The 26167-nt window shown below is 37.4% G+C and overlaps 1 protein-coding gene across 1 annotated transcript; it reads left to right on the top strand.

Annotated features, from left to right (window-relative positions):
* Positions 1 to 596: 596 nt before the first annotated feature.
* LOC131408812 (interferon-induced very large GTPase 1-like) lies at positions 597 to 25610 on the top strand. Its single transcript, XM_058545861.1, has 2 exons — positions 597 to 656; positions 23701 to 25610. The coding sequence occupies exon 2, from the start codon at positions 23703 to 23705 to the stop codon at positions 24369 to 24371; it is 669 nt and encodes a 222-aa protein (XP_058401844.1). The 5' UTR covers positions 597 to 656; positions 23701 to 23702; the 3' UTR covers positions 24372 to 25610.
* Positions 25611 to 26167: the final 557 nt, after the last annotated feature.

The raw sequence follows: 26167 nt of genomic DNA, 5'->3' as shown, positions 1-26167 counted from the left end.
CAGGTAATTCTGGCATAAAGGCCTTTTACAGGAAATAAAAACTAACACGTTTCATTAGTACTGGGAGCATGTCTCTCTCTTTGTCCTTAGGTGACCTTGGAACTAGAATAATAAGGCAGTTAAAGCACTTTCCCTGAGCAAGAAACTCTAATGTGCCCATGTGTCTTCTCCCAAATTCCTTCCTAACCTGTTTCTGCAATGTTCACTATCTTGCGTTCAACCACCCCCACCATTGGTACATACAGACACACAGGTCAATATTAGTCTCCTATCTGCAATAAATTTAAAACCCAGGAAGAAAGAAAGATGGAAGAGAGAGAAAGAAAGAGAGAGAGGGGAAGAAGGAAAGAAAGAAGAAAGAAAGAGAGAGAGAAAGAAGGAAGGAAGGCAGGAAGGCAGGAAGACAGGAAGGAAAATGATTCCTTTAAATCAGTTGACTTTTTGTTCTAAGAAAAAACAACCAACAAAAACAAAAGTGAAACCAGTTTTTCACTTCCTGCTCAGAGGATAAATTCAGGCCTCTCTGCCACAGAGGAAGCAGTCTGGGCTGGAGCTGTGAGTCAGCAACCTACCAGACTCAGGGGAAGGGACCAACTGCCTTCTCTCTGGTCTCTCTGGAGCAACCTGAAGACAGGAGTGTGGCCTCAAGGAGACAGGTAGGTGAAAAGAAAGGAGAGAAATGAGGTCTATAGAGAGATACAATGACAGAATCAGAGACTAAAATAGAAAACAGAAATTGGTGGCAATAGCCATAGGGAATTGTCAGAGACACAGGCAGATTATGACATGTTAAGAACACAAATATGAATCTGGCATTGTCAATGTTCCAAAAAACAGCTACAAATCAGGGGGAAAGGGAGTACAGTATCTAAACAGACAATTAAACAATTTGGTAATCTGTATTATGAAATAAAAATAACTCCAGACTGAAGTAAAAAGGGACTTTATTTGCAAGGATTATTGCAATAAGGGGAAGCAGACTATTGCAATAGGAAAAACAGTCCACCCATAGGGCTGCCAGTATCTCAAAGGCCAGGCAGAAAGGAATTTTCTTTATGGAGAAATGTCAGCAAGGTTAGAAAGAACAGGCATGGAAGCAGTGGGATAATCAGGGAATATTTTTCCCTGAGGTTTGCGGATTCTAGGACAGATCACTAAGTGGGGATTGTAGGCTGGGTCAGGAGGAGGGTGGGTCAAAGTTCAGGGGCCCAGAGAAAGGAAAGAAGCTTAACTAAGGTTCAGTCAAGTTACAAGCACTTTGTTTCAACTGATCAGTGGGACAAATAGCTCAGCTAATCTTTTAGGGGGCAAAGAATGGGAATTTAAAGGGTCTGTGTCAGCCTCATAAGTAATAAAGGGAGACATCTGTGAGTCTTACCCAAGTCAATCATAAGAGAAAGAGTGGTTCTTTGCAGTCAGCCATTTCTCAGAACACATAAGGGTGGATGGATTTCTTTATCCATCACTGTTTTCCAAGAGTAAAGACTCAGGAAAAGCTTAACATTGTTATGATTCATGCAAGTAACAGGTGCTATTGTAAGCATATAGAAGAGAGGTATTATCTCCACCTGGAAGATGAAAGGAAGGCTTCACAAGTAAGGAGAAACTTGCACTGGGTCAGGAGTAATAATTGGCTGGTCTAATTATTAAATTGACATAAGACAGATTAACAAGAAAAAAACAAATTTAATTATCTATATACCAGAACCCCATAAAGGCATGATGACTCACAGGCAGTCAGGCAATTGAGGCTTGTATGCCATCCTGAGATAAGGAGAAGAGGGTAGCAGTCTGGGCTTCAAAGGGGAGGAAGATGAGAAGAGCAAATGTTTAGTAAACAAATATTTGCCATGCCATACAGATGAGTCTTTCTGATATAAAAGTTCTCTCTGGTAATAGCTCTCTTCCAGGTGCTTAACAATGTTAAGCTTTTCCTGAGTCTTTACTCTTGGAAAACACCTGGAACATATCTAAATTATTTTAGGCACTTAAGGGAGAAGTAAAAAGCTTTTCCTGAGTCTGTCAGCTCTTAACGTTACCGTCCAACGTGGGGCCTTCTGCTCGCAGCAAGACATGCCAATAGTCAAGAGACAAGGTGGTAGGAGGAAAAGGACTTTTTATTACTTCTTGCTAACAAGAGGGAAGATAGACGACTGATGTCTGAAAAGAAAACTATCTTAAGGGGCACAAAGTCTCACAGCAGTTATATAGGCTGGTGGGTAACAGGGGAGGAGGTTAGGAATGTTGACCTTCTGGTGTTATAGACTGGGAGTTGCCCCACCAGATCTTTCAGCTTTCATTGTTGATGGCTATCAGCATAGACTCTGTGTTCAAGGGTCATCACATTCCTAAGGAACTCAAAAGAACAAAGTTATCACCTTATCGGCAAGGAGGTACATGAACAAGCAGAGGTCGTAAAATCAACACAGCAGTTAGATCTCCTGGAGGGTGCATATCTAGCTGGGTTAGTTTGTCAGAGGTCATTCAAAGTTACAATAGAGCCTCTTTTCTACAATGGCTTCCCTCATGTCAACCTTGTCTTGCACTGGTATCATTAATTGCCTTCACCTCAAACAATCCACATACCAAAGTGGCACATTTTTGGGTGGCATACTTTGCTCCCCCTCAATATGCAGAGTTCAGAAAACTACGAGGTTCAGGAAAGATGGCAGAGTGTAGTTTCTAAGGAAAGAAAGTGAGCTAGAAGGTAGGAAAAGGAAAAAGAGTGGTTGTGAAAGGAATTATGTTGATTGTTGCCACATCAGGAGGGGTCTTGAAGGTCAGGGCCAAGTAATTTGATCATATCATAAACCGATGAAGAGTTTTCAAAGTTTTGTAAGCAAGTAGATGACATAAATATGAGTTTCAGGATGCAATGTGAAAATGGACCACAATAGGGAGACAGATAACAGATTCAAGAGCTTCTCACAGAGAGCAGTCAAATAAATAGGCCAACTAATGCCCAACATTTAATAGGTATCCAAAAGGGACCACAGTTTAGGGGAAGAAATAGGAAAAATGGGCTTCCAAGAGATCAAAGTTGCCCATATCATCATTTCCTTATCAAAATTGGATGGATACCCCCAAATGGCTAGAGCCGAGAAGTTAGGGTGAGTTTCTAATTGGAGAAGCCATTCTACGTAGTTAATCAAGCAAGTCCAAAGAGCAGCTCCAAATACAAAAGGAATAATAAGACCTAGGATAAGAGGCAGGCTAAGAGGCAAGCTAAAATTTTTTACATTTTTTTCTTTTTTTATTGAGATATAATTGACATGATATTATATTAGTTTTAATTGTACAACATAATGATTCCATATATGCATATATTGCAAAATGATTACCACAATAAGTTTAGTCAACGTTCATCACGACACACACATATAACTTTTTTTCTTGTGATGAGAACTTTTAAGGTCTAGTATCTTAACAGCTTGCAAACATACAACACAGTATTATCAACTACAATCACCATGCTGTATATTACATTCCCAGGACTCATTCATTCTATAAAAGGAAGTTTGTACTTTTTGACCACCATCACCCATTTTGCCTGCCCCTCACTCCCCACCTCTGGCAAATACCAATCTGTTGTCTGTATCTGTGAGTTCAGTTGATTTTTTTTGTTTGTTTGTTTTTTGTTTTCCACATACAAGTGAGATCACATGGTAATTGTCTTTTTCTGTCCAACATTTCACTTACCATAATGCCCTCGAGGTTCACCCACCTTGTTGCAAAAGACAGGATTTCCTTCTTTTTTATGGCCGAATAATATTCCATTATATATTTACCATATTTTCTTTAGTCATTCATCCATCCATGGACACTTCGGTTGTTTTCATGTTTTGGGACTGTGGGCTGATATCTTCAAGACCTCTATCAAGCAGGGGAGGAGGGAGGACCAAGGGCAAGTAAAAGGCCACAACAGTCCCCTCCCATTTTTAAGTTGCTCTTTTTTTGATTCAGCATTCATTTGGTTCCTATAAACTTTTTATTATTGTCCCAAGTTCCAACAAGGTTGATTCTGTTGGTTTTTCTCTTGCTCATTTATTGTTTCAGTAGTAGGACTTATTCATCCCGTTATATTTGCTGATGACTTCTATAATATTCATTTTTCATAATGGCTGTGCTTAATAAATGGGTTACAAAATTCCTGAAAATGTAACAATTGGTTCTCATCACCCAGTACAAGCTGGTTCCAGCATACCACTGAAATATATGGTCCCTGAGGGTGTAACAGATGTTTCTAGAGGTCACTGAGAAACCATTGAGATGGTGTTTATAGGAGAGGTCCCCCAACACAGCCAAGATGAAATGACCCATGACTGAGATTTTATTCCTCCCTAAAAAGATTCTTGGACTCTTTTCTATCCCTCTTATCAACTATTCTCCTCTCCTACACCTAACTGGCTTCTCAGAGAAGATGCACCCACACCCACTCTAACTCCCTGTTATCACAGTTCCTCAAGATCTTAGGCACCTTTTAGCAGGCAAAGTAATAGAAGATTTCAGTGTTCCCATATGATAGATTTCCAAGAATATCCTAAACCAAACTTTTGTGGAAGAAAATGCAAGCACAAAAATTTCATAGGCTCTATTGTAATGTTAGATAAGTATAATTATAGTCACAATTAGGATCATATTATGTAAAAAGAGTACTGACCAAGCAAAAATGTTTATTTCTAGGAAGTTGAAAGAAACTTAGAGAGATAAGATTGAAATTCTATTTGAAGAATGAAAGCCAGACAGTATTCAAAATCCATTGCGACATTTCCTTATGAAGAAAAGTTTTCTATCCTTCCCAAAGCATTTCTCACTGAAAATTAAAAAAAAAAAAAGTTTCTGGAAAACAAGACAGACGCATAGAAATAAACTAAAAGCCTTTCCACAGCAGTGGGTAGAAAAGAAGGAGGGGGTGACACAGCCAGCTGGGTGATGGAATGGGCTTATATATGTTATGCCCCACCCAGGGGCACATGCACACACACGCATACACACATACACACACAGGACAAACCACTTTATAATTAGTAGTCCTCTTCTTGTGATCATTTTTAAACACCAGAGTTTTATTAAACATGTAATTCAAGATCCTTGGGCCTTAACAAGATAGTAACAAATGTTAAAACACAGTGAAACCAGTTTTTTAGCTTCCTGACCTTACTTAAACTCAGGCCTTCTGCCACACAGGAAGCCAGAGCCTGGACTAAACCTGTGAGCAATAGCTCTAAGAGACTCAGGGAAAGAACACGCTCTATATCCTCATCTCTCTGGAGCAACCTGAAGACAGGAGGTTGGCCTGAAGGAGAAAAGTAGACGAAAAATAAGAAAAGTGGAAGAGAAAGAGGTATAAGACCTGACACAGAGACTGAAAAAGAAACAGTGATGAAAAAAGTCAAAAGGAGCAGAGACTAAAACAGAGACACAAGGATAGAGTGTAAGACTTATTGAGGACAAAATATGAATTTGACGTGGTCATTGACCCATAACAGCTACAAGTATGAGAAGAAGGGTAGTACATGATCTAAACAGATATTTAAGAAATGGTTTGAAAATCTATATAATATGTGTATAGCACAATACATACAAAAGTACAAGGTACTATTGACAGCACAGAAAAGAGAGGTACTAACTCAACCTAGAAGATTAATGGAAGGCTTCACATGTAAGGAGAAATCTGGAGTAAGTCAAAAGGAATATGGAGCCCCCATCAGAGAAGGTGGGGTAAGCCTAATGCAATGTAATATTTAGAGTCAAGAAATGCCATGAGAATGAAGGAAGATGGCAGAGTGTAGTTAAGGGAAGAGAGTGAGGTAAGCATTAGGAAAAGGAAAAGGAGTGGTTGTGAAAGGAATTGTCAAGATTGATTGTTGTTAAATTATAAAGACCTTGAATGCCAGGCTAAGTAGTTTAATTGTATCAAAAGGCAATGTAGAATTTTCAAAGTTTTGTAAGTAAAGCAATAAATGATTTAAATTTGGATGTCAGAATGTTGACTCTGGATTCAATGTAGAAAAGGAATTACAAGAGAGAAAAGGAATTCTAAAAAAGAAAATTATTGAATACACCAAAGCAGAAAAGATGAGAGCCCAATGGCTGTGTGAATATAGAACAGGTAACAGATTAAAGAGCAAATCAATATGGTCAAATATATAGGAGAACTTATGCCTGATATGTAGTAGCTGCCCAACAAGAAAAGTTATAGATGGAGAACTAAGAAATAAGGTGTCCAGAAAACAAATGTGCCCATATCACCATCCCCCCAATTCTAATTGGGGGATATATGCAGTCTTAGAAGGGAATCTGGACAGGAGTCTAGAGCCAGAATTGAGAAAGAGTAACTAAAGTGAGCCATCATCCTACCCAATCCAATAAGACCCACTACCCACACCAAGTTCAAAGTGAAAGAATAGGATCACAGATAGAAAGTGGGCACCAAAAACAAAACAAAACTCTAATAGAAACTAGAAAAGTTAGAAACAACAAGGTAGGCCTCAAAAAACCCCCTGATCAGCACGAGAACTCCAGGTCATGACTCCAAAGTCAACTTCTCAAACAGGCATTCACTATTCACTTAATCTAAAGTGCTCACATTCCCTCTCAAATTGCTGTCCATTATATCATTCTTTTCACTTCCTTCATAGCATGAATCACAGACAAATTATTTTGTGTATTTATTTATTTGTGCATGGTCTGTCTCCCCTACCCTGTATGAGCATGTAGCATCTCAGTCTTACTCAGCAGGCAATCCATAGCACCTAGACCACTACATGGCATAAGGCAAGTATGGGTAAATACTCTGGAATAAATGTTGGAACTCCTTGGTATATTTTTGCTATCTCTGATCTGTGATAGTTAAATGTATAAGACTAACTTAGGTGATGATGTTGGGGTGGGGAAAATCCCCTTTCTTCCCTTCTTGTGTTCTTATGACTGGACTAATAATAAAATTGACACAAGACAGATTAACAGGAGAAAAACCCGGTTTATTATGCATATATTGGAGATCATAGAGAAATGATGCTCAAAGAGTGAATAAAGCAGGCAATATATATGTTTTTGATACAAAGAAACATAAATTCGTGAGGAATTGACAGGACAAAGAAACCTAGGTTTGGGGTATGTAAATAGTGAGGAATTTAAGCAGAGTTTAGGCTATAGGTAGTAAATTAGCAAAGTTTCTTTATGCAGGTTTCTCAGCCCTGAATTTCCAACTCTGGTGATAAGGATGCAGGGAGAGCATGGGAGACTTATTTCCTGCTTTTAGGGGGCACAGAGACAGGAGAGTCAGAATGTCCTTTTTGCTTCTCAAGTGACTTTAATTCAAGATAATCAATACACTATTGTGGGATATTTTGAGGTGGCCTGCCCCAGGCCCCAACAATGATGAACACAAGAAAGGAGGAAACGGTGGCATTCGTCTTAAGCATTAGTAAGATGAAGACAGAGTACCAAGAAAAGGTTAGTTAACTTGGTAACTAGAACTTGAAGGACAGGGCTGTGGAAAGCCCTTTTAGAGAATATGGAAACAGAAGTCATACTTCACAATGAAAATTTATGAAGAAATAGAGACAGTGAACATTCATCAGCTAAATAAACTATAAACTATAATCATAGAGGCATATTTATTGAGCCAAGTGTTTAAATTTTTCAGAAATCTTGTAGTGATGGGAATAAGGAGATTGAGAGCCTAAGGAAGAGAGAAACTCTAGCCTGCATTTATTTAAAATGGGGATACCTGAGCGTGTTTGGAGGCTGCTGTGAGACAACCAAGGGAACCAGATAGATGCAAGCAAAGAAAGAAAGGATAAGTGAGAGAACAAGTCTCAAGGAAGGTGGGTGGAGCTTCTGCATTTTCTAGAGAATCAAGAAGTGAAGTCATCTAGTGAAGATTATAGGATCTCCAATTACAGCTTTGTTTCTCCCTCCTCCCAGACTACTCATGTTTTTCCTCCCTCCTAGACACATGCGTGACCCTCTCTCATCATGTCTTTTCCATGCCTGTAACCCCATTTCCTAGCAGACCACCTGCCACATGTTGCTGTTATGTGCTGCCAGGTCTGCTCTGACTCCTGGAGACTCCATAAATGAGTGATATCCTCAATGTCCTGTCCTTAACAGCCCTACTCAGCTTCTATAGACTCATGCCTATGGCTTCCTTCCTTTATGGAGTCAAACCATCTCATATTTGTTCTTCCTCTTTCTTGTTGTCTTCTACTTTCCCATTATTGTGTCTTCCAAAGAATCCTGCCTTCTCATGATGTGCCCCTCCAGTGATAGTTCAGGCTTAATTTGCTCTAGGGCCCACTTGTTTGTCTTTCTGGCAGTCCAGGGTCCCTGTAGAGCTCTCCTCCAAATCATATTTCAAATGAATCAATTTTTTTCCTGTCAGCCTTCTTCACTATCCAGCTCTCGCACCCATACATATTAATAGGCATACAAGGCTGTGAACAATCTTGGCCTTGGTCTCTAATGACACTTCCATACACCTGCTGATCTTTCCTAATTCTTTCATTGCTGCCCTCCCAAGTCTCAGTCTTCTCTTGATTTCTTGGCTGCAGTCTCCATTCAAATTGATGACTGAACCAAGGTAAACAAAATCTTTAATAATTTCAATGTCTTCATCATGTACATTCAAGTTGTGTAGTTCTATAATCACGATATTTGTCTTCTTGATGTTAAAAAAACAGTTCCTGCTTTGGCATTTCCTTCTTTCACTTTTGTCAGCAGTCGTTTCAAGTCATTGCTGCTTTCTGCCAGTAAGATGGTGTCAGCTGTATTTCTTAGATTGTTGACATTTCTTCCACCAATTTTCACTCCTCCCTCATCTGAGTCTAGCCCAGTTTTTCATATAGTATGTTCTGTGTACAGAATAAGCATATAGGCACATAGTCTATGATAAATACATGTGTTTAAATTGGATGAAATATTTTGAGAATATAATGTCTGATGATAGGGAGTGAAAAGAGACAAGTCAAAGATGACTACAAATAGTCATCTTTGTAGACACCGGAAAAATTGGAATAGGGTGAATGTGATGGAAAAACAAAAAGAGCAAGAGGTTTGGAAAGCAGGTAATAAGTGCAATTTGGGACATCCTACTTTGATGCACCCTCATGAGGAGTTCTGGCTGGTGAAGACCATACCTCTGTCTTACGCTGATCCCTAGATTGGCTCTCTAAATTCATGTCTTCATGCCCTCACCCCAGGTATTCAACTCTCTTCTCCCCTCTCCTCAACTGTCCACCAGCAATCCCCAAACACTTGGCTGTCCCCTGCCCAGATGCACAGTTCCTTTGTGCCCAGCCTAAAGGTTTTCTATAAATCGTTAGAGACACAATGACAACAATGTTGTGTGCAGTGTTCTACATGTGGACATTAGGTTGGATTGTTAATCATACTGTTCAAGTGCTTTTTATTTTTACTGATTTTTTAGAACTGAATAATATTCCATTGTCTAAATGTACCACAGTTTATTTATCCATTCACCTACCAAAAGACATCTTAGCTGCTTTCAAGTTTTCAAAATTATGAGTAAAGCTGCTATAGATATCTGTGTGCAGTTTCTTTGTGAGGACATAAGTTTTCAGATCATTTTAGTGAAAATCAAGGAGGAGCGTGAACGCTGGATTGTATGGTAAAAGTATGTTTAGTTTTGTGAGAACCAACCAAACTGTCCTTCAAAGTTTTATTTCTTCCTTCCCAGTCTGTATATCTTTTGTTTTCTTTTCTTATCTTAATCCATTAGCTAGGATTTCCAGTAGGGTTTTTGAATAGGAATAGTGAGAAGGGATATGCTTGCCTGTTCCTGATTTTAGGGGGAAAGTTTCTACTTTCTCAACAATAAGTATGATGTTAGCTGTAGAATTTTTCTAAATGTCCTTATAAAATTTAGGAAGTTCCCCTCTTCCTAGTTTGCTGAGAGATTTTATAATGAATGGGTGCTAGATTTTGTCAAATGCTTTTTTCCCATCAACTGATATGACCATGTGATTTTTATTCTTATTGATGTGATGTGTTACATTAGTTGATTTTCAAATGTTAAACCAGCCTTGAATACCTGAGATAAATCCCACTTGGTTGTAGTGTATAATTCCTCTTGTACATTACTGGATTCAATTTGCTAATATTTTGCTGAGCCTTTTTTACATTTATGTTCATGAGAGATATTAGCCCGTAGTTTTCTTTTCTTGATATGTCTTGTCTGGTTTTGCTATTAGGGTAACATTGACCTTATAAAATGATTTGGGAACTATTCCTTCTGTTTCTATCTGAAAGATACAACTAATCGAAGTTCACTTTCAAACAGCACTACACTGCTTCATGACTAGTCTAAGTACCTTATAATAACAAGACAATCCTAATTTCACTCTTCTGGCCCTTGTATCATTGCTATCGTTCATTTCACTTGTCTGTAAGCATACACAGCATATTTATACACACATAAGATATATACATAGCATACATATTCAAATATATTGTTGCTATTACTATTTTGAACAAAGCATTATCTATTAGGTCAATTAAGGCTAAGAAAAATACATTTTTATTTTACTTCTACTTATTCCTTCTCTCATTCTCTCCCTTTCTTTATGTAGATCTAAGTATCATTTTCATTCTCTCTAAACTTTTCTCTAAACTGTTAAACTTCTCTTAACCTTTTTTGCAAGGAAGTTCTACTGGCAACAAACTGCCTCAATTTTTGATAGTCTGAGAAAGTCTTTATTTCTGCTTCACTTTTGAAGGATAATTCTCCAGGGTGCAGAATTCTGAGTTGGTGAGGTTTTTTCTCTCAACACTTGAAATATTTCACTCCGATCTCTTCTTACTTGCATGGTTTCTGAGGAGAACTCAGATGCAGTTTGTGTATTTGCTCTTCTATAGATAAGGTGTTTTTTCCTCTGGCTTCTTTCAAAATTTTTCCCTTTCTAATTTTTGGCAGTTTGAATATAATATGCCTATGTATGGTTTTGGTGGGCATATATCTTGCTTGGCCTTCTGGTTTCTGGATCTGTGGTTTAGTGTCTGATATTAATTTTGGGGAACTCTCAGTCATTATTGCTTCCAATATTTCTTCTGTTCCTTTCTGTCTTTCTTTGCCTTTTGGTATTCTCATCACGCATATGTTACACCTTTTGTAGTTGTCCCACAGTTTTTGGATACTCTGTTCTGTTTTTTTCAGTCTTTTTTCTCTTTGTCTTTCAGTTTGGAAGTTTCTGCTTAAATAGTCTCAGGCTCAGAGGTTCTTCTCTCAGCTGTGTCCAGTCTGCTAATGAGCCTATCAAAGGCAATCTTCATTTCTGATGCAGTGATTTTCTCTCTGGCATGTCTTTGTTATTCTTTCTCAAAATTTCCATCTCTCTGCTTACATTGTCCATGTGTTCTTGCATGCTTTCTACTTAGTCCATGAGAGGCCTTAAGATATTATTCATAGTTATTTTATATTTCCAATCTGATAATTCCAGCATCCCTGCCATATCTGTCTGGTTCTGATGCTTGTTCTGTCTCTTCAACCTGTTTTGCTTTTGTGTGCCTTATACTTTTTATTAACAGATATGATGTGCTGTGGTAAAAGGAACTGCTGTAAATAGGCCTTTAATAACAATGTGGTGGTGAGGTGTGGGGGAGGAGAAGTGTTCTATAGTCCTATGACTAGGTCTCTCTTTCAGTGAGCCTGTGCCTTGGACTGTGAATTCACAAATGCCTCTCAGTTCTTTTACCCCCTTTGGTGGAAGATAATGGCTCGAGTGGGCTAGAGTTGGGCGTTTTCCTTCCCCAGGGAGAATGGTAGAGTACACTGGCCTTGGATAGTTCCCTTTCCCCAGGTCAGTCTGACTCTGAAAAAAATCTCAATAACTCAGGTACTGGTAAAATAGTTTCTCTTCAGGGTAGGCCTTATTAAGAAGAGAATACTCTGACCTATTTCAAAATGGTTACTTTCCCCCTCCTTCTCCATGAGGGGATTTTTCTCCAATATTCAGTGTGAGAACCTGGTTAAGCTCCAGGAGGTAAAACTCACAAAAGCATGGAGGCCCTCTATGACTGGGTCCTCCTGGAGTTTTTGATGCTCAGACTTGTCCACAGCCTGCAGTGATTTTTCAGTTACTTTAGGTTTCCTGCCCCAGCACTAGGTCCCATGGAGGTTTCTGCTCATGTGTTTCTCCTACAGTAAGTTGTGATTCTTGGTATTCACCTGTCTGTCTCTCCAATTTTGGGGGCAACAGATTGCCCTGTGAGCTCACTTATCTGATGGAACTAAGAATTGTTGATTTTTCAGTTTATTCAGCTTGTTACTTGTGTTAGGATGGAGTGATGTCTTACAAGTTTCCTACATGCCAGACTGGAAACCAGATGTCTTGCTTTTTATTCTGGGGTCACATTATTAGATGATACTAATGTAGGATTGTTATATCTTCTTTGTGAAAAATCTTTATCATTATAACTTAAGATGTTTCTCTCTCAGGAGGCTTTTTTACTTAAATTCTACTTCTCTTTTATTAATATAGCTGGCTACTCCAGCTTTCTCTTGGTGCTTGAATTTTCTCTCTTTACTTGCACACTCTCAGTATCTTCATGTTTTAGATATGTTAGAGTTTTGTACCAAGTTTTGTTACTAATTCATTCTTATAATCTTTGTCTTTCACTGAAGCATGCAGTGTACTTATACTTAATATGATTACTCATATATTTGTGTTTGTAATCGTATTGTATGATTTCTATTTGAACCACCAATGCTGTGTATCTTTTTCCCTCCTTACTTGACTACTTTTGGATTAATAAAGTATTAAAAGTAGAAATTAGCAAAGTATAAATTAATAGATTTTATTTTTAGAGCAGTTTTAGATTTACCAAAAATTTGAGTGGAAAGTACAGAGAGTTCCATATATCGCCACCCCACACCCAGTTTCCCCTATTATAAACATTTGCATTAGTCTTGTTACACATGCAAATGTTACACATTTGTTACAATTGATGAGCCAATATTGATGCACTATTATTAACTGAAGTCTATAGTTTACACTAGAGTTCCCTCTTTGTATTATACATTCTATAGGTTTTGAAACATATATAATGACATGATCTACTGTTACAGTATCATAAAAAACAGTTTCACTACCCTAAAATTCCCCAGTCTCTACCTATTCTCCCCTTCCTTTGCCCAACACCAGGAAGCCACTGATCTTTTTACAGTCTCCATAGTTTTCCTTTTTTCAGAATGTCATATAGTTGGAATCATAGATATGGAGCATATTCAGACTGGCTTCTTTCACTTAGCAATATGTTTTTAAAGTTCCTCCATGTCTTTTCAAGGCTTGATAGTTCATTTATCTTTTTACTAAATAATAATCTATTATATGGATGTGCCACAGTTTTTTTTATCCATTCGCCTGTTGAAGGACATCTTATTTGCATCCAAGTTTGCAATATGAATAAGCCTTCTGTAGACATTATGTGGAGGTTTTGTGTTCATGTAAGTTTTCAACTCATTTGAGTAAATGCCAAGTAGTGCGGTTGCTGGATCACACAATAAGAGTATGTCTTGTTTTGTAAGAAACTGCCAACGTGTCTTCCAAAGTGGCTGTAATATTTACATTCCCACCAGTAATGAATGAGAGTTGTTATTGCTCTGCATCCTCAACAACATTTGGTGGTGTCAGTGTTTTGGATTTTACCCATTCTAATACATATGTGGTGGTATCTCCTTTTAATTTGCAATTCTCTAATAACAAAGATGGTGAGCATTTTTTCATACGTTTATTTGCCATTTGTATATGTATTTGGTAACACATTTGTTCAGAATATTGGCTCAATTTTTATTTGGGTTGTTTCTTTTCTTATTGTTGCATTTTAAGGGTTCTTTGTACATTTTGGCTACCAGCCCTTTATCAGATATGTATTTTGCAAAGAATTGCTCCCAGACTCTGGCTTATCTTTTCCTTGTTTTAACAATATCTTTCACGTAACAGAAGTTTTTAATTTTAATCAAGTCCACTGATCAATTTTTTTTTCATGTATCATGCCTTTGATATAGATAAAGAGTCATCATCAATACCAATGTCACCTTGTTTTTCTCCTGTGTTATCTTCTACGAGTTTTATAGTTTTGCATTTTATATTTAGGTCTATAATCCATTTTGAGTTAATTTTGTGAAGGGTTTAAGGTCTGTGTCTAGATTCATTTTTTTGCCTGTGGTTGTCCAGTTATTCCAGCAGCATTGGTTAAAAAGACTATCCTTTCCCCCATTGGATTGCCTTTACTCCTTTCAAGATCAGTTGAATATATTTGTGTGGGTCTATTTCTGAATCTTCTATTCTGTTCATCAACTCTATTTGTATATTCTTTACCACTACCACAGTGTCTTGATTACTTTAAAGCTTTACAGTAAGTCTTGAAGTCTGGGAGTGTCAGTATTCTGACTTTGTTCTTCTCCTTCAATATTGTGTTGGCTATTCCGGGTCTTTTGCCTGTCCTTGTCAACTTTAGAATCAAGTTATTAATATCCACACAATACTTGCTGGGGTTTTGATAGAGGTTGCATTGATTCTATATATAGGTCAAGGTGCGAAGAACTGATGTCTTAACAATATTGATCCTGAAATATCTCTCCATTTATGTAGATCTCCTTTGATTTCTTCCACCAGAATTTTATAGTGTTCCTTGTATAGATATTGCACATATTTTGTTATGTTGATACCTAAGTATTTCATTTTCGGGCTGCTAATGTAAATTATATTGTGTTTTTAATCTCAAACTCCAATTGCTGATTGTTTGTATATAGGAAAACAATGATTTTTGTATGTTTACCCTGTATCCTGCAGCCTTGCTATATTCAATTATTAATTCTTGGAGACTTGTTAAATTTGTGGGTTTTCTACATAGACAATCTTGTCATTTGCAAAGACAGTTCTCTTTCTTCCTTCCCAATTTGTATATTTTTCATATTCTTTTCTTATCTTAATCCACCAGCTAGGAGTCCAGTAGGATGCTGAGTAAGTGTTAAGAGGGGATATCCTTGTCTGTTTCTGATTTTAGTGGAGAAAGCTTCTAGCTTCTCACCATTAAGTATGTTAGCTGTAGGGTTTCTGTAAATGCCCTTTATCAAGTGTAGGAAGTTCCTCTCTATTCCTAGTTTGCAGAGGGATTTTATAATCAACAGGTGTTAGATTTTATCAAATGCTTTTTCTCCATCTATTGATATGATCATGTGATTTTTTTCCTCTTAGTCTGTTGTGATGTATTACGTTAATTTCTTTTTGAATGTTGAACCAGCTTTGCATACTTGAGATAAACCCCTCTTGGTTGTGGTCTATAATTCTTTTTTACATCGTTGGATTCATTGTCCATGAGAGATATAGGTTTATAGTTCTCCGTTTTTGGAATGTCTTTCTCTGGTTTTGGTGTTAAGGTAATGCTGACCTCATAGAATGAATTACAAAGTATTCCCTCTGCTTTTGTTCTTTGAAAGAGATTGTATATAATTGGTACAATTTCTTCCCTAAGTGTTTGGTAGAATTCACCAGTGAACACATCTGGGCTTGGTCCTTTCAGTATTGGAAGGTTGTTAAAAATTGGTTAATTGTTTTAATAGATATGGGCCTATTCAGATTATCTATTTCTTCTCATGTAACATTTGGTAGATTGTGTCTTTCAAGGAATTGGTCCATTTCATCTATTTTATCAAATTTGTGAGCATAGAGTTATTCATAGTACTCCGTTTTCTCCTCTTAATGTCTATAGGATCAGTATTCACAATCCCAATTGATTTCTGATATTTATAATTTGTGTCTTCTCTCTCTTTTTCTTAGTTAGCCAGACTTATCAGTTTTATTGATCTTTTTAAAGAACCAAATTTTGGTTTCATTTTTTTCTTTACTGATTTCTTATTTTCAATTTCATTGATTTCTGCCTTAATTTTCATTATTTGTTTTCTCCTGCTTATTTAATTTTTTCTTCATTTCCCAAGGTGAAAGCTTAGGTTATTGGTTTCAGATCTTTATTCTTTTCTAAAGCATGGATTCAATGCTATAGATTTATCCCTAAGCACTATTTTCACTATTATCCCACAAATTTTGAGAAGTTGTATAATCAAATGTTGTTATCATTTTGTTTTTCTTTTGTTAGTGTGACAGTTACACATTCTTTTAATGTGCTACTTAGAGATTATACTAGAAATTGCTATCCTTGATTTAACAAAAGATACCAAAATCAACAGACTATTTGACCCACCTGTCAAATACTGCAAGGACCTGGGGGCACTTTAAATCAATTTGACCACACACTCCACCCTGAATGCAATTGTTGTTATGTATTTTAAACCCCACTCTTTTATGCATTTATTTAGATTTATCTATATTTTTATTTGTTTTGTTGCTCATTGTTTCTTCCTGCATCTCTGACCTTCCATTGGTGATATTTCCTTCTCCTGAAAAACACGCTTTAGTAGTTCCTTCAATATGAATTTCCTAGTGACAAATTCTGTCAATTTCTTTTTTGTTGTTGTTTTTTGCTGAGGAAGATTCACTCTGAGCTAACATCTGTCGCCAATCTTCTTCATTTTTCCCCGTAAAGGCCCCAGTGCATAGTTGTATATTCTATTTGTAGGTCCTTCTAGTTCTTCTATGTGAGCCACTCTGCCACTGCATGGCTAGTGACAGACGAGTGGTGTCATTCCATGACTGGGAATCAAACCTGGGCCACTGAAGCAGTGAGAGCGCCAAACTTTAACCACTAGGCCTTCAGGGCTGGCTCTCAATTTCTTGTTTTTAATTTTGTTTTTTCCTCCATAATTCTTTCAGGATGCCTCACTCTGTATAGAAACCTAATTTGTCGGCTATTTTCTTTCAATGGATTAAAGAGAGAACCAATGGGTGATGAAAAAGAAGGGAGACTGAAGAGATTTAAATGGGTAAATTGAAAAGACACGGTGAACTATGTTCATGTTAGTAGGAAGAAGGATGAGTAGGACCCCTGTTGGCCTGGAAGTATGGTAGTGCCATTCAGTAGGATAGGAATTATAGGAAGAGGGGAAACCTGAGTAATGCTTAAAGTTGAGACGTGAAATCTCATCTTATCTGCTGTGCAAGGACATATCCTGAAGGCAGTGGGGGGGCGGGGAACAAAACATTGATGAAACATTGAATACAAGAGAGCATTTGGCTCTACATACACTGATTAGGATGACATCAGTACATAAACAGTGGTTCATAATACATACACAGTTCATAATACATACAAAGTGCACAATACACACACGGTTATTCATAATACAAAGATGATATTAACTAGGGGCAGATGAAGAGTAAGAAGAGAGTGACAAGCTTAAACCAGGTTAGAAGTGCAATTTATTTAGTTATGTTTATTGAGATATAATTAACATATAACATTGTGTAAGTCTAAGGTGTACAATGTGTAGATTTGATACATTTATATTTTCCAATATGATTACCCCCATAGAGTGGTAATAATTCTTTCCTGTCACATAACTATCATTTCTTTTTTTGTGGTGGGAACAACTAAGATCTAGTTTATTAGCAACTTTGAAGTTTATAATACAGTATTATTGTTTACAGTCGCTATGCTGAGCACTACGTGTCCAGGACTTATTTATCTACTGATTGCAAGTTTGTACCCTCAAACAACATCACTCTAATTCTCCCACCTGCCAGCCCCTGGTAACCATCTTTCAACTGTCTGTTCTTAAGATTTTGGTTTTTTTAGATTCTACATATAAGTGATATCATACAGTATTTTTCTTTCTTTGTCTGTTGTATCTTACTTAGCATAATACTCTCAAGGTCCATCCATGTTGTCACAAATGGCAGGATTTCCTTCTTTCTCATGACTGAATAATATTTTGTTGTGCATGTATATGTGTTTATATATATATATATATGTATATCACATCTTCTTTATCCATTCAGACATTGATTGACACTTAAGCTGTTTCTATATCTTGCCTATTGTGAATAATGCTGCAATAAACATGGGATATATCTTAGATATCCTGTTTTCACTTCCTTTGGATATTTACTCAGTATTGGAATTGCTGGGTCATATGGTAGTTCTATTTTTAAGTTTTTGAAGAAACTTCAATCTGTTTTCCATAATGGCAGAACCAATTTACATTCCCACCAACAGTGCACAAGTGTTTCCTTTTCTCCACCTCCTCACCATCACTTGTTATTTCTTTTTTTCTTGATGATAGCGATTTAAGAGATATGAGGTGATATCTCATTGTGGTTTTGATTTTCATATCACTGATGACTAGTGATGTTGAGAATCATTTCATGTACCTGTTGGCCATTTGGGTATCTTCCTTTTAAAGTGTCTATTTAGTTCCACTGCCCATTTTTTAATTGGATTTTTTGATTTTTTTTGTTATTGAATTGTGTGAGTCTTTTATATATTTTGATATTAACCTCTTATCTAGTATATGGATTATAAATATATTCTCCCATTCTGTAGGTTACCTTTTCATTTATTTTTTTGATTGTTTCTTTTGCTGTGAAGATTTTCAGTTTGATGTAGTCCCACTTGTTGATTTTTGCTTTTGTTCCTTGTGTTTTGATGTTACGTTGAAAAAAACGATTACAAAGAGCAATGCCAAAAACCTTCTTTCTTATGTTTACTTCTAATGTTTTACAGTATTAGGTACTATATTTAACTCTTTCATCCATTTTGAGTTAATTTTTGTGAGTGGTATAAGATAGGGGCCCAATTTCATTTTTCTGCATGTAGTCATCCAGTTTTCCCAGCATTATTTGTTGAAGAGACTATCCTTATCTCATTGAGTGTTCTTGGCTCCTTTGTCAAATATCAGTTGACTGTACATACAGGGGTTTATTTCTGGGCTCTCTATTCTTTCTCATCGGTCTCTGTGTTTATTTTTATGCCAGTCCCATACTGTTTTTTATTTTTTATTTTTTTTAAATTTTTTGTTTATTGCAGTAACATTGGTTTATAACATTGTAAAAATTTCAGGTGTACATCATTGTACTTCTATTTCTGCATAGATTACATCATATTCACCACCAAAATACTAATTACAACCCATCACCACACACATGTACCCAATTATCCCTTTCACCCTCCTCCCTCCCCCCTTCCCCTCTGGTAACCACCAATCCAATCTCTGTCCCTATGTGTTTGTTTATTGTTGTTATTATCTACATACTGTTTTAACTGACATAATATTGTAGTATAGTTTTAAGTCAGAAAATGTAATGCCTCTGGCTTTGCTCTCCTTTCTCAGGATTGCTTTGTCAGTTTGGGATCTTTTGTGGTTCATACAAATTTTAGGATTCTTTTCTCTATTTCTGTGAAAAATGCCACTGGAATTTTGATGATGATTACCTTGAATCTATAGATGGCTTTGGATAGTGTAAATATTTTAACAATATTAATTGTTCTGATACATGAACATGGGATATCTTTCCATTTGTTTCTGTCTTCTTCCACGTCTTCCATCAAAGTCTTGTAGTTTTTATTGTATAAATCTTTCACTTTCTTGGATTAATTTATTCCTAACTATTTTATTGTTTTTGATGCTATTGTGAATGGATTAGTTTTCTTTATTTCTTTTTCAGAGGTTTCCATTGTTAGTGTATAGAAAGGCAACTGATTTCTGGATGCTGATTTTATATCCCGCCACTTTACCAAATTTATTGATTGGTACTAACAATTTTTTGGTTAGTCTATCATCTGCAATAATGACAATTTTACTTCTTTCTTTACAGTTTGGATGCCTTTTATTTCTTTGTCCTGCCTAATTGTTCTAGCTAGGAATTCCATTACTATGCCAAATAAGAGTGGTGAGAGTGGGCACCCTTGTCTTGTTCCTGATCTTAGAGGAAAAGCTTTCAATTGTTCACCATAGAGTATAACATTAGATGTGGGTTTGACATTTACAACCATTATTATTTTGAGGTATGTTCCTTCTACACTCAATTCGTTGGGGATTTTCATCCAATTCTTTTCCTGCATCTATTGCAACAATCAGTTGATTTTTACCTTTTATTCCATTAAGGTGATGTATTACATTTATTGATTTGTATATGTTGAAATATCCTTGCATCTCAGAGATATATCCCACTTGGTCATGGTGTATAATCCTCTTTAATGTGTTCTTGAATTTGATTTGCTAATATTTTGTTGAGAATTTTTGCATCTATATTCACCAGGGATATTAGTCCATAGTTTTCTTGTAGTCCCTATCTGGCTCTGGTATAAGGGTAATGCCTGCCTCATAAAATGAATGTGGGAGTATTCCTTCCTCTTCAAGTTTTTGGAAGAGTTTGAAAAGGCTGGTGTTAATTATTCTTTAAATGTTTGTAGAATTTCCCATTGAAGCTATCTGGTCATGGAGTTTGCTATGTGGAGTGATTTTTGATTATCAATTCAATATCCTCACTCATTATTGGTTTTTTCAGGTTCTTTTTTTTTCTTCCTGATTCAGTCTTGTGTTGGCTGTGTGTTTCTAAGAATATATCCATTTCTTCCAGGTTATCCAATTTATTGGCATATAATTCTTCATAGTATAGTAATCTCTTATGATTTTTGGTATTTCTGTGCTATTAGTTTTAATGTCTCTTCTTTCATTTCTGATTTTATTTATTTGAGTCTTCTGGGTTTTTTTTCTTATTCTAGCTAAATGTTTGTCAATTTCTTTATCTTTTTGAAAGACCAGTTATTCATTTATTTGATTTTTTCCTTTGCTTTTCTTATCTCTCTTTCATTTATTTATACTCTCGTCTTTGTTATTTCTTTCTTTCTCCTAACTTTGGGCTTAGTTTGTTTTTCTTTTTTCTAGTTCCCTGAAGTATAAAGTTAAGTTGTTTATTTGAGATTTTTCTCTTTTCCTAATATATGTATTTGTCACTAGAAAATTCCCTCTCAGAACTGGTTTTGAGGCCCAGTAGGTTTTGGTATGTTGTCTTTCCATTTTCAATTGTTTTCAGATAATTTTTTATTTCTTTTTTGACATTTCTTTGACCCTTTGGTTGTTCTGGTGTCTGTTGTTTAATTTCCCCAAATTTGTCAATTTTCCTGGTTTCCCCTTATTGTTGATATCTAGTTTCATACCATCCTGGTCAAAAAAGATACTTGGTAAAATTGCAATCTTTCCAAATGTGCTGAGACTTGTTTTGCATTCTATCATATGATCTATCCTGGAGAATATCATGTATGCATTTGAGAGGAATGTATATTCGGCTGCTATTGCGTGGAATGTTCTATAAATGTCTGTTTGGTCCATTTGGTCTAATGTATGTTTCAAATCCAATATTTCCTTGTTGAATATTCTTATACCTAAAGAACACTCTTGGCTTAAAATTTTTTTCTTTCAATACTTTAAACATATCCTCCTACTCTCACCCGTTCTTTAGAGTTCCTGCTGAGAAATACTCTGATAGCCTAATGGGGGTTCCTTTGTTGGTTACAATCCTTTTTCCCCTGGCTGCTTTTAGGATTCTCTCTGTGTCTTTGATTTTTAACAGTTTCATTATAATGTGTCTTGGAATTTGTCTTTTTGCATTGAGATAAAAAGGTGATCTATTAGCTTTGTGAATTTGGATGTCCAAGTCTCCCGCAGGTTTGTGAATTTCTCAGTTATTATTTCTTTAAATAAACTTTCTGCACCCTTCTCCTCCTCTTCTCCCTCTGGAATCCTGATTATTCTAATTTTTGTTCTATTTATGAAATCACATAGATCATGTAGGCTTTCTTTGCTCTTTTTCAATCTTTTTTCTTTATTCTCCTTTAATTGGGTTATTTCAAAATTCCTGTCCTCTAACTTACTTATCCTGTCTTCCATTTGCCCTGCTCTGATTCACCTGCTCTCTATTGCTTTTTCCATTTCATTCACTAAGTTCTTCAGCTCAAGAATTTCTGTTTCTTTTTTATGATTTCTATCTCTTTGGTAAACATCTCATTTTCTCATGTATTTTTTCCATGATTTCATTGAATCCTATTTCTGTATTTTCTTGTAGCTCATTGAGTTTCTTCAAAACAGCTATTTTGAAATCTTTATCAGCCAGGGCACAAAATTCTATGCCTTTATTCAAGGTTATTGGAGAATTTTTACCTTTTGGTGATGACATGTTTCCCACATTTTTCATGCCCTTGTAGTTTTGCATTGCTGCTTTCACATTTGAAGTAGAAGATACATCCTTAAATCTTTACTAATGGCCTTCACATAGGGTATTCTGTTTATTGGTGCTGGGGTGTCCTCTGCCTTTATATGGGTACACGTGCTCCACTCTTCTTGGTCTCTCTTGTGGCAGAATTTTTATGCTTTTATAACTTCCCTGGTTCTTACAACTCACAAGGCTGGCTACTGGAAACTTCTCTGTTGTTTTCCAGAAGGTGGCACTATACCTCAAGTGTGTGATTTCTTGCTTGCCCACAGATCTTGGTCTCTTTCTGATAGCACTCCATTTACAGACTGGCTCTCACTACTGAAATCAGGAGTGCACACATCAGCCAGCCACAGAGTGAGGGGAGTTGTGGTTTTAGCACTCAAGGTGATGGAGTTGCCCGCCGACCTGTTTGGGAGATCCGTGGGTGAGGTTCTCCTAGAGTCTAATGGGAGGACTTCTTGCTGAAGCCCTGAGTACAAGCAGCAGAGACTATGTCTTTTTAATGCCCTTTGATATTCTTATCTGCCTCTTTCCCAATATCTTTCCTCCTCCCAGTCATGGAGGTCCTGCCTCAGTACTCTTGGTGCTGCTGGAAAGAAATTGGTTTCTCTAGCCATGTCCCAAACACATAGGATCACCAGGCACTCATTCACCACTCTACTTTTTCCCCACTGGAGAGGTCACAGCCACCAGATAGTTTAGCCCAGTGCAATGTCATCAAACTTCTGCTGGAACCTCCCTTCTTGAAGGCTAGACTTTTGCAAATTCTCTCCCATCTGTGGGTGTCTGCCCAGGTCAAAAAATTCCAGGTTTCCTTGCAACTACAGCAGGAGGGATTGGGGTAGGTTCATCGATGCCATTGGTTCGACAGAAGATACTGAGGTCTTATGCCTTTTACCAGATGCACAGGTGGATCGGACTCCTCCTACAACCTTTGGCATATGGTGCTAGATACCACAACTCCCACAGAGACACTTTTTTTTTTCATGTATGGATGTCTAATTAGGTGTTTTAAAAGGTGGACAGACAAAAAGGAAGAATATCTTGTGTCACCATGATGCTGAAATCCAGAAGAGCATTTTAAAGGACAGGAGAGTAAATAAATGTCATGAAATGGCCTAAGGAGAAGTCACAGAGAGACAGGAAGGAAACCATTCAACAAAGGTGTGCGAGAAACTAATAGAGGAAACATAATGGGTGGTACCACTCTTGTTTCTAAAAGAAATATCAAGCTGTCAAACTCATGCAAATTATCAACCTCCAACTCTCAGCTTATAGTCTCTGTGCAATTGATTCTGTGTAATAGGAAGTGCCAAAAAGCCAGGCTATTAAGTTGCAACTCACCATGACAACTAAAAAAGGCAATCCATGCTCAGAACACCCACAAAGATGTCTTGCACACAAGAAATTTAAAGATGGTGTTAACAAATATATTTGTTGAAACAGTGAAAGGAGGGGAGGAGAAAGCCTTGAACACTTACTTCTTTAGTACACTCACACTTTTGGCCATGAGGCTGACACTTCCAAAGTTCATGACAGGCTAACTATGTGTCTTTTTTTCCCACAGCCATGGGCACAGCAGAGTCCATCCCTGATAAGCCCCTGCTCAGAGGAGAAAGCGGGCAAGATCTCCAAGAGATGCTGAGAGAAGTAGGACTGGATGTTGAGTACTGGATACCCAAGCTGCAGGAACACCTGGGTGTGACCTGTGCCCAGGCCTTACAACACCTAGAAGAAAAAGACCTCCAGAAGCTGAAATCCAAGGCACAACATCCCTGGGAGAAAAGGGCCCTGGAGAAGCTGCTTAAGCTGTCGCACTCAGATAGTATTGCAGAGTTACAGGACTCTCAGGTGGAAATGATAAAGAAAAAGCAGAAGCAGGTAGACCAAACACTGCAGGAGCTAAGAGACTTGCTGTCTGAAGGGAGGCAGCGACAGGAAGAGGCAGTGAGGAAAAAAGAGGCAGAGCTGAGGAAGGCGATGGAGATCCCCAAAGAGTACTGGCCACCTCTTGAAAAGTCTCTAAGAGAAGTCGTGGAAAACATGCAGAGACAACTCACCCTCATGGAGGGGACACTGTCTCACAGGGAAACCCTCCTAGACAGAGATCCAGAGAGATGGGCATCTGGAGGGCTGACCCTGCAGGGAATTTACAAAACCACCTACCAAAGGGGCCTATTAGAGAAGAGAGAGGAGCTACTCAGTGTCTGCAAGGAGTTCTCACTCTTTCGCCCTTAGCAGGGCACACGATGGAAACAAAGGAATTTACATCTTCCCAAGCAGAATCTATGTTCAGGTGGAAGGTGGAAGAGACATTCACAGAGGAACTTGGCTTTGACTTTATGCTTATTGTGGACACAGAAGGACTTCGGGCCCCAGAACTCAGCAACAAATCCCAGAATCATGACAATGAGTTGGCCTCCTTTGTCATTGGACTTGGAAACTTGACTCTGATCAATATTTTTGGGGGAAATCCATCAGAAATGCAAGATATTCTACAAATAGCTGTCCAGGCTTTTCTGAGGATGAAACAAGTAAAAATGTCCCCAAGTTGCCTCTTTATCCATCAGAATGTGGGGGAAGTTACAGCTAAAGACCAAACTATGGAAGGATGAAGGCGGCTAGAGCAGAAACTAGATGAAATGACAGCAACAGCGGCTGAACAAGAACAGTGCTCAGATGTAACCCACTTTAGTGATGTCATCAAGTTTGATGCCAATACTCACGTCTACTACTTTGCTCATCTCTGGGATGGCAATCCCCCAATGGCCCCTCCCAATCCTCACTACAGCCACAACCTCCAGGAACTGAAAAGTAGAATTCTTGAGACTGCCAAAGAGGATTCTAGGGGAAGGATCATGAAGATATCAGATGTAAAATTCCGAGTTCAAGATTGTGGAGAGCCTTGTTGAATGAGAATTTTATTTTCAGTTTCAGGAACACCCGAGAGGTCATGGCCATGAGCAAATTGGAAACCATGTATAACTACTGGACCTGGGAGCTGAGAAGTCATGTTCTGGGCTTGCAGAACAAGCTGATCAATTAGATTCAGAATGGAAAAATCCAGACGTTCAGAACAAGCACATTCGAGGCTCCAGTTACAGAAAAATATGAAGCCATCAAGCAAGAATTGGAGAAATATTTTAATGAAGATCCAGATAGTGAAATACTGGTTCAGTGGAAAGCAAATTTTGAAAATAAGCTAATAATCCTTAAAGAGGCACTTATTTCAGACAGCCGAAGAAAAGCCAATGAACTTATTAGTTTTAAAAAAAAGTCAAGAAAAACTAGATAACCAAAAATCAGGTTATGAAAAGGAATTATTGGAAAGAAGCCGAAAGTTGGCTTTAACTCTAAAGGGCAAAGAACTGAGTGATGAAGCGCTACATGAGAAATTCAATCAACTTTGGAAAAAGTGGGTCAGTGTTGTGTCCTCAACGGTCCTTCCAGTCGCTGAGCCTAACATTGATGTGGATTCTGAAGACATCCTTTTGAATTTCAAACAGGAGAAAAACATGGTGGACATACTGAAGGAATATTCTGGAGAAAAGTTTCAAATCAACTATGAGAAACATGTCAAAGTGACCAAGAAATACCTCATAATTAAAAGGAATTTAGACATCTCTGAAATAGAGTCCATAAATATGACTACTGATCGCATTATTTCAAGATCTATTGAGATAATTAATAACATTAGGAGGCAACAGCGTGATTACAATCCCAGATATTTCCATGAAATCCTGAGAATAATTGATGAGGACGTGAAATCTGCAACCACTGAGGAAAGATACACATTTACAAGTAGATATAAAATTGACTTATCTTTGTGTTTACTCCAAAGAGCATCAGAAAAATTTAAGGAGATACACATGGCATTCAAGATAGCAAATGACCCTGTAAACTATCTGGAAAGCAAGAAAAATGATTTCTTCATGAGTTTTAAGATCTCTTGTCAAGGGACAACCTCAATCAAAACATCTGTTGATTTTCTGTGGCAAAAACTCACTCCTGCTGTTTCCACCACCATACAGGAA

Source organism: Diceros bicornis, chromosome 7, assembly GCF_020826845.1.
Source record: "Diceros bicornis minor isolate mBicDic1 chromosome 7, mDicBic1.mat.cur, whole genome shotgun sequence".
NCBI lineage: Eukaryota > Metazoa > Chordata > Mammalia > Perissodactyla > Rhinocerotidae > Diceros > Diceros bicornis.
This window is presented reverse-complemented; position numbering and strand designations above follow the sequence as displayed.